The sequence below is a fragment of the Cyanistes caeruleus genome, chromosome 5, assembly GCF_971803275.1.
Source record: "Cyanistes caeruleus chromosome 5, bCyaCae1.hap1.1, whole genome shotgun sequence".
In the NCBI taxonomy this organism is placed as follows: domain Eukaryota; kingdom Metazoa; phylum Chordata; class Aves; order Passeriformes; family Paridae; genus Cyanistes; species Cyanistes caeruleus.
In genome coordinates, this window is record NC_141705.1 from 43886258 (window position 1) to 43894320 (window position 8063).

Genomic DNA, 8063 nt, shown 5'->3' on the forward strand with positions numbered 1-8063 from the left:
GAGGACACTGTGCTCTGTGCTGGCACTGACACAGGAGCAGCCCAAAGGAGCAGAAATGGGAACTGGATGCAGGAGGACACTTGGGAAGACCCCTTGGCCTAGCTGGTCCTGTAAAGAAATGGGGTCTATGACAGAGCATCAACTCACCTGGCATGATGTTTTCAGGATTTTGAAAACACCTTTTCAGCTCTGCACATGTGCTGGATAGGGATTCCCATGGAGTTGATCTCTTTGCCAGCCAGAAACACCCTGTTGGTGTTTTTTCCTCATAGATAGAAAGCACCTCTACAAAAAAAGGCATTTTTTTCCACTGCACATTGTAAATTGTCTGGAAAACAGATTTTTTGATTATCCTCTGGAGATTTCTATTCAGGGCCTGTGGCCCTGGCACTGTGGCCACAAGATACGAGTGTGAGCGCTACCTCCTCCCCACCTGGCCCTGAGCACCCAAGCACCCTGGGCCAGCTCAGACAGGAAGACTGGTGCCCCAAAAAGGCTTTCCTGTCTCAAGAGCACATTCCCGTGGGTTTAGCTGCTTACTTGCGGCACCTGGAAAGCCTATTCTGCCCTTCTCAGTTTTGGCCCCTCAATTCAGGAAGGACACTGAGGGGCTGGAGCGGGTCCAGAGAAGGGCAGCAAGGCAACTGATGGGTCTGGAACACAAGTTCTTTGAGGAGCGGCTGAGGGAGCTGGGGATGTTTAGTCTGGAGGAAAGAAGGCTCAGGAGAGATCTTAATCACTGTCTACAAGTACCTAAAAGGAGCCTCTCCTCCCATGTAACCAGGGACAGGAAAAAAGGACATAGTCTTAAGCTGCAGCAGGAGAGGTTTAGGTTGGACATTAGAAGGAATTTCTTCACAAAAAGGGTAGTTAGACATTGGAATGGGCTGCCCAGGGAGTTGGTGGAGTCACCCTCCCCAAGGTATTTAAGGAAAGACTGGACCTGGCATTTAGTGCTATGGTTTAGTCGACATTGTGGTGTTCGGTCATAGGTTGGACTCAATGATCTCAGAGGTCTTTTCCAGCCAAACTGATTCTGTGATTCTGGACACACAGGGACAGCAACGTGGCGAAGGAACCGACGGATAGTGAGGGACTGGGGGCAGCCGACGCCTGACACAGAGCTTGCCACTCCTACCACAACGAGCTTGCCCTGCCGCGGAGGGAGTGGTGGCGTTGGCTCAGGGAGGTTCCCCCACACGGGAGCTCGGCGCTGCTCAGGGAGGTTCCCCCACACGGGACCTCGGCGCTGCTCAGGGAGGTTCCCCCGACTGGCGGGCCCCCAGCCCCGGCGCGGCCCCTCAGGACCCGTTGGCCACCGCGGCCCCGCCCACCGTGCCGGTCCCGCCCCCTCCCGTGCCGGGTTCCCGCGCTCGGAGCACGCTGATTGGCTGTCGCCCAGCGGGGCGGGGCCGGGCGCCCTTAAGAGGCCGGCGCGGGGTCCCGGCGCGAGGCGGTGCTGCCGGGCGGGCCCCATGCAGTGCACCAGGTACGGGCGCGCCGCTCCCGCCCGCCGCGACCCCCGGCGCTGACACCGCTCCTCCCCTCTGCCTTCCCCGCCTGCCTCCTGCTCGGTATCGCAGCCTTCTCGTGTGCGCGGGAGCGGGTCTGGCGCTCCCCGCCGGGGTCCCGTTCCTGAGGGAAAACGGGATCCTGCGGCTTGGCTCCTGCAGCCTCCCGGCTGAGGCGGAGCAGTAGCCCCGGGGTGGCGGGGCTGCCCCTCCGCGGGGCTCGCTCCTGCCTCTCCCGGGTCTGGGCGGCGCGGCTTGGCTGGTGTTGAGCGGGGGGCGGGCTGTAGCGAGTGAACACCGGCCGGGCAGACGCCTGTGGGGAGCGGGCTGTGCCCGCGGGGCGGCCCGGCCCGCCCTGGAGCGGGGAGCGCGGAGCGTCCGAGCGCCGCTTCAGCCGTGTCGCGGCTGCGAACTTTGACTCGGCAAGTGCTGCACGCCCAGCCCTGGGCACGGGGTCACCTGGCCCCAGGTAGCGTGGGGAAGAGAGCGGAGGCAGCCGAAGGGGTTCGATAATGGAGGTGTAAGTAATTCCTTGGCTCTGGCTTAATTGTCCTTCGTCGAATGACAGGAGGGAGGAATGAGTGGCGGCGGACATCCTTTTCTGGAGAGGGTAAAGCTACAAGAAGGAGTCCTGGCAGAGTCCAGTTTGCTCCCCTTTTGAGGGGTGAGGGAAAGGAATTGGCCCCTGTACCTGCAAAGGGCTCCCTGCTTTGCACTTCTTGCTTCCTGAAGCTTTATTTCCTGAATGAGCTCTCAAAGCTATATTCCTGCTCTCACCTTCAAAGCATTCAACCCTCCTCAGCCCTAAAAGGGGAAACCTGCCTCTGGCTGAGAGCTGGGCATCAGCAGACTCTCCGGTGCAGAAAAAAGTTGTCTGGGATATCAAATGAACTGGCAGCTCATAAAAGCACAGGGCTCACACTCATAGTTGGTTATGAAAAGCTCTTGCTATAGTTTTTAGCCTGGAAAAAAGCTCCAAGTTATGCAGCTGGGCTGGGTATTTTATGTCTCTTCATTCTAAAACTCTGAATAACCAAGGCTTACTATGAAACCTGACTTCTGAGAAGTTACAGGAATTCAGCTGAATAAATTTCCCTGGGAAAAGATGCAATGCAGATGAAACTGACCCAAGTAAGAGAAGAAGCATTGGAAGCTGCATTAATTTAAAAGAGGAAATGACCTATATAAAGTGTGTGTGAGCAAAAACTTGGCAAAACCAGGTAGAGATGAGGAGAATAGTGTTTGCAGGCAGGTGGATCTGAGGTGTCTGTCTTGTGCAGCTGCCCTTGAGCTGAAAGGAGGCACTGCAGAAGGAGTTGGCTGGTGGGTGTGTTGGGATGCAAGCCTTGGCACATGTGCTCTGAATAAACAGATACCCTTGCTGAGTAGATGCTGTGAAAGCCTGCTCAGAGCTGCTGTGTTGGTGTTAGAGGGTGGGGAGTTAAAGGAGAGTGTGGCTCTTGCTTTTTCTTGGCACGGGAGCAGCAATCAAGTCCTAGAGCTGGCTGTGCATGGCTTTGGCAGCCAGAACTCTGCTGCATCACAAGGCCAGTGGTTCTGCTACTGTTGCTGCCTCATCTCTGTGTGGTGGGAGCAGCTTTGGAGCTTGGCCTGCAGCCAAGCAGGATTTTTATTAAGGGAATACTCTGTGTTTAAAGTCAGCTGCAATACAGTTGACTTAAGGGGGATGTGTGTGATAAATCCATCCAGCGATTTATCCAGAGCCAGGCCAAAGAGAGTCTGCCAAAAGCATCCATCTGAACAGCAGTGTAAGGGCAGGAGTGATAGGTGCAGTGTTCCAGGAGCTGCCTGGCTGCAGAGGCAATTCCAGGGCTACATCTGGCAAAGTGCCCTACAATGGATGCATGGAGGGAGAGATAGTGCTGCATCCCTGGAGGAACAGGCTGGGTGCTAGAGGAGAGGCTGCAGTGGAGGGGCACGCGGCCTGTGCCTTCTGGGAGAAGGACTTGCTTCCAAAGTCTCAGTGAACCTCGAGCAGGTGAGTTGTGTTTGGCAGAGCCCTGTGGCTGTATGGATGTTTTCCAGGGGCTTAGCACAAGCCCTGTGGAGGCTGGAGGTGCAGACTCTGTGCTGGAGGTAAAACTAGCTGATGTGCCTGCTGAGCTGATGTTTGTTTTAAAGTGGAGGGAAGAAAGCTCCAGAGCAGTCTTGGCTAAGCCTGTGTCCTGCTTCTATGTCATACTGTTGCTATCTTTACAATACTACTTGGAGGTACTTTGGATGGAGCAGTTCTGGGGGACAGTGATGAGCGAAGCGTGTAGTTCAACTGAGCGAGTGTTTTTTGGCTGCCATCTGGGGTTCTGTGAGAGGTGAAGTCAGTTGTGTATGGCAGCTTGTGACAAACTGAGTTCTTACTCCTACAAAAGCTTGTGAAGCCCTGGGAAGAATCTGTCCTGTGAGTGAGGAAAGCACAGCAGGAATACTGCTTTACGTGGCATTGAAATTTGATAATCTGGGCGTTTTGTGAGCATTGGCAGGACTGAGCCATGGGCTTTGCTTTGGATTGCAAATGCTCTGGAGCCTGCTATTGCTAGCCTGATAGGACAGTGCCTGCGTGTGTGCCTTCAAAGGGGGGACTCTGTCCCTGTAGAGTTGGAAGAGCTGTTCAAGGGCACAATAGGCTCTGGTCCTGCCAATTCTGCTGTAGTGTGTTTATCACTGTCTGTAAATCACACCATGCAAGTACCTGCCTTTAATTAAGATCCAAGCTTACTTGGGATGGCTGGGGGAAAGTGATATATCAACTGTCTGACAAAATTTGTATTAAAGTGCTTTTCTGGCATCAACTGACCCTTCTTCTTGTCTTCCAGAGTATTAGACTATTTCCCTCACAAGCAAGCAATGGCTGTGGACGTTGCAATGCAGCTGTACCTGTGCTCCTCACCCATGCGAAGAGAGAAGTGTGCCTGCAAAATTGCTCCAAAGCCAAGCAAGCCGCTGCGGCCCTGCATCCAGCTGAGCAGCAAGACTGCACTGAGTGGACCAGAAGAGGCAGCCAGCTCCTTCACACACATCAAAGCAAAGAAGAAGGTGTCGTTTGCAGATAGCAGAGGCTTCTCTCTGACAATGGTGAAGGTGTTCTCAGAGTTTGAAGATCCACTAGATATTCCTTTCAACATCACAGAGCTGATAGACAACATCGTGGGTTTGACAACAGTGGAGAAGGACAGCTTTGTCCTGGATTTTGTTCAGCCCTCTGTAGACTACCTGGACTTCAGAAACCGCCTCCAGACAGACTGTGTCTGTCTGGAAAACTGTATGCTAAAGGAGAAATCTATTGTGGGAACAGTGAAGGTGAAGAACCTCGCTTTTGAAAAGATGGTGAAGATCCGGATGACGTTTGACACGTGGAAAAGCTTTGCAGACCACCCATGCCAGTATGTCAAGGATATGTACGGAGGGTCAGATCAGGACACGTTTTCCTTTGACATCAGCTTGCCTGAGGGAATTCAGTCACACGAAAGAGTCGAGTTTGCCATTTCCTTTGAGTGCAATGGGAAGGTGTACTGGGACAACAACCGGGGCACAAATTACAGGATCATACGGTCAGAACTGAAGTCTGCCCAGGAAGCTGTCCGTCCCCCACAGGCTCCTGACTTTGGCAGTGCATTTGACCGGTTTGGGAGCCCTCGGTGCTCCTATGGCCTCTTTCCTGAGTGGCCCAGTTATTCAGGCTACGAGAAGCTCGGGCCCTACTACTGACCCAAGGACAAAGGCCAGGCTGACTAACTTGCTGGTGTGTCTGCAGGCCTTGGGGCTGGTCTGAACACAGGTGTATGAATAGGTGGAAGAAGTATGGCTCTCTGTAGCTTAGCACAAGCCTCCCAGCAAAACCAGATGTGTAGTGCTCTGCTGGCAAGGGGTTTGTAGTCAGAGAAGCAAATCTGGCTCTCCCAGATGATCAGAGTACCAGGGACTGTTCACATCTCTTCAGCACTTCTTCTTCCTCTTCAGTAAAGATGCCAGTGTCCAAGGAAACACTTCAGTGCTTATATTGCCTGTTCAAGCTGTGTAGTGATGGCTGCTTTGTATTGCCTGCCTAGTATTAAAAGGCTCTTTCAAAATATGTCCTAGTATTATACTGTTAGTGGGCTCTATTACAGCTGCAGGTTTCTCCTTGCAAAGCCAGCCTGTGCCTGTCAGAAAATAGTGTGGTTGGATTGCTGGGAATGGAGACCTCTTTGCACATATCCTTGTAGTGAGGCCCTTCCTACTGGAGGCAGAAAGCATGTTTTGGAAGTGAAAATGCAATGTGATGACAGGAAGTATGGCCCTACAGCCTGCCATATTAGGAGATGTGCCTGTGGGAGAGGATCTGATATGCTTAGTCACTGGTTGTTATATCAGATGATCTTGAAAATCTCTCATACCATTGGTGTTACCAAAAATAGAGATTAGCTGTAGCTCTGTGGTGCTTGTAACAGCTGTGGGTTGACATCCTTGGCTGCCTTCTTCAAAACCTTCCTATTTCTTTAATCACAAGTGATCAATGATGCTTTTTCCCCTTGATGGACATCTGAAGTTGGCTGTGGTGGACCCTGAAAATGTATTTCACCCTCCTGTGGACTGTAAACCAGGGTTTTGTCCAGCTGGGGCCCAGGGTCCTGTGTAGGAGACTCTGCTGAGGTGTTACAGGAGCTAAACACAAACAGACCCCATGGCTGTCTGTGTTGTGTCCTGGACAGGAAGGTGACTGGTGTGTACCTACCATGGTGGAAGTGCCTTGACTGAGAAAGGGGTGGTATGTGCAATCCCAGCAATGCTTTGGGATGAACAGGCTTTGGAATTGGTGCTGCTTTTAAGATCTGGTGATGGTTTGCTACTCTGTGCCATGGACTGCCTGGCAGATGAAGTTGTAGCACTGCTCGCGTCTGAGGGTGCTGTGGCTGTCCTGGATGAACAGGTCCTGGTGCTTGGGCGTCCCTTGCTGCTGGAGCAGTATCTGCCAGTTTGACCTGCAAATGCCCAGACTTTGCATTTCTGACCATAAAAAGTAGCTCACCCCACCTATGCAAAGAACTAGCCGTGAGGAGAATGAGATGTGGGGTTATCCTGACAGCACCCCTGCATGTGAGACAAATCACAGATGTGAACCATCCTGATTAAAGAGGTGTCTCGTCTTCTGGATGTGTGCTGAGGTGGTGAGCTCAGCAGTGCCAAACAGCCTCACAGAGCTTCTTGGGTGCTAACTGAGCAGCATAACTTAATCTCTCAGCTCAAAGAGAGAGTGCTGAGCAATTGGTAGAAATAGAGGTCAAGGGAATACTACTTTTTCTAGTGTATAAGCTTTATATAATTTTGTGTGCCTCTAGTAGCCTGTGGATGTGCTGGAGACAAGCAACAGGCTAGACTACTTAACTTTGGTAGCATAGCTTTTAATTCTGGAGACTACTGTATAAATACTTAGCTGTTTTACTCTAACCTAGAACGGATACTGGGATCACGGTTGGATATCAAAAGGGACAGGAGCTTGCAGGAAGAACAGCTGGCCTTCAGTTGCTGCTTTTCCAAAATACAGAATCAGTATGTGTCTTCACTGTGCCTGATCACTTAGTCGAGGTGGTGAATCTACCTGCTAGCCCAGAGCTCATCAGGTTTGGTTCCTCTATTTAAACATCTTCCCAAGTCAGCCCTTAGAGCCTGCATCTGGTCTCTCTGTAAGGGACTGTTGCCTAGCTTGGCTTGGTTTTAAACTGAAGGCAAGTTTGAGTGACACTGATACTTTTTATTTATTTAGTGTATGGTGTTGATGTTGTAAGACACTAACTGTAGAAAAGTCCTGTTCTCCTGGCACCTTCTTGTGCCTATGGAGCGCTGTTTGGGAGCTAAAACAAGGCATGTGGGTCTGGGGTGCTGTGGATGGTGGTATCTCCTTGCAGGCTTGTTTTCAGGCTGGGCATCGGGTGTGCTTAGGGAGGAACATGGAAGATAAGCTAGAAGAGCAGTGCCATAAGTAAATTTAGGTTGGGAACTGACTATTTGATCAATAGCAGTTTAAAAATACTACTTGTGGCCTTTCCCCTTTTCCCTTTTTCCATTGCCAATGTGAACATAGAAGTGAGGGGGTTGCTCTCCTTGCTCTATGCCTGGAAGTGCCTTGTAGGATGTTTTGCATGTTTGTTTTTAAAAGATATTTTTGTACACAACATTCAAGTGGAAAATGCACTTTATAATTGCCATGTAATGACTTTTAAAAATATGGCTCTGTTTTTATCTGATTGTTAAAATAAAGGTGGAACAAAATGTTGGCTGTGTATCTTACTTAAGCACCCATGGGGCTGGGGAGGCGATTTGGACACGGGTCCAGCTTCCTGCAAGTGGCGATGGGCAGGGAGGAGCACACATCCACTCTGAGTTCTGCTGCCCGAAACAGGAAAGAGCTGCCTATTCCTGCTGCCTTCCTGCCGGCACAAATGGCTCCACTGCTTCTGCAGCCCTGGGATGGGAGGAGCCCCGACCCTTTTCTCTGTGCTCCGAGCTTTCCCCCATTAATCACTCTGTTCCCCAAGTACTCTTCACCATTCCTCTGCT

At 51.5% G+C, this 8063-nt stretch overlaps 1 protein-coding gene across 3 annotated transcripts; it reads left to right on the forward strand.

The window, feature by feature from the left end:
• The first annotated feature begins 1399 nt into the window (after nt 1–1399).
• PPP1R3B (protein phosphatase 1 regulatory subunit 3B) lies at nt 1400–7775 on the forward strand. Of its 3 annotated transcripts, none has more exons than XM_086891528.1 (2): nt 1400–1489; nt 4343–7775. In XM_086891528.1, exons 1-2 carry the CDS (start codon nt 1476–1478, stop codon nt 5232–5234), a joined length of 906 nt encoding a protein of 301 aa, XP_086747654.1. In that variant the 5' UTR covers nt 1400–1475; the 3' UTR covers nt 5235–7775. The 3 variants fall into 3 exon arrangements, with proteins under 3 accessions (XP_086747654.1, XP_023780558.1, XP_086747655.1); XM_023924790.2 differs by having other exon boundaries at nt 1426–2031; XM_086891529.1 differs by having other exon boundaries at nt 1457–1574.
• Nucleotides 7776–8063: the final 288 nt, after the last annotated feature.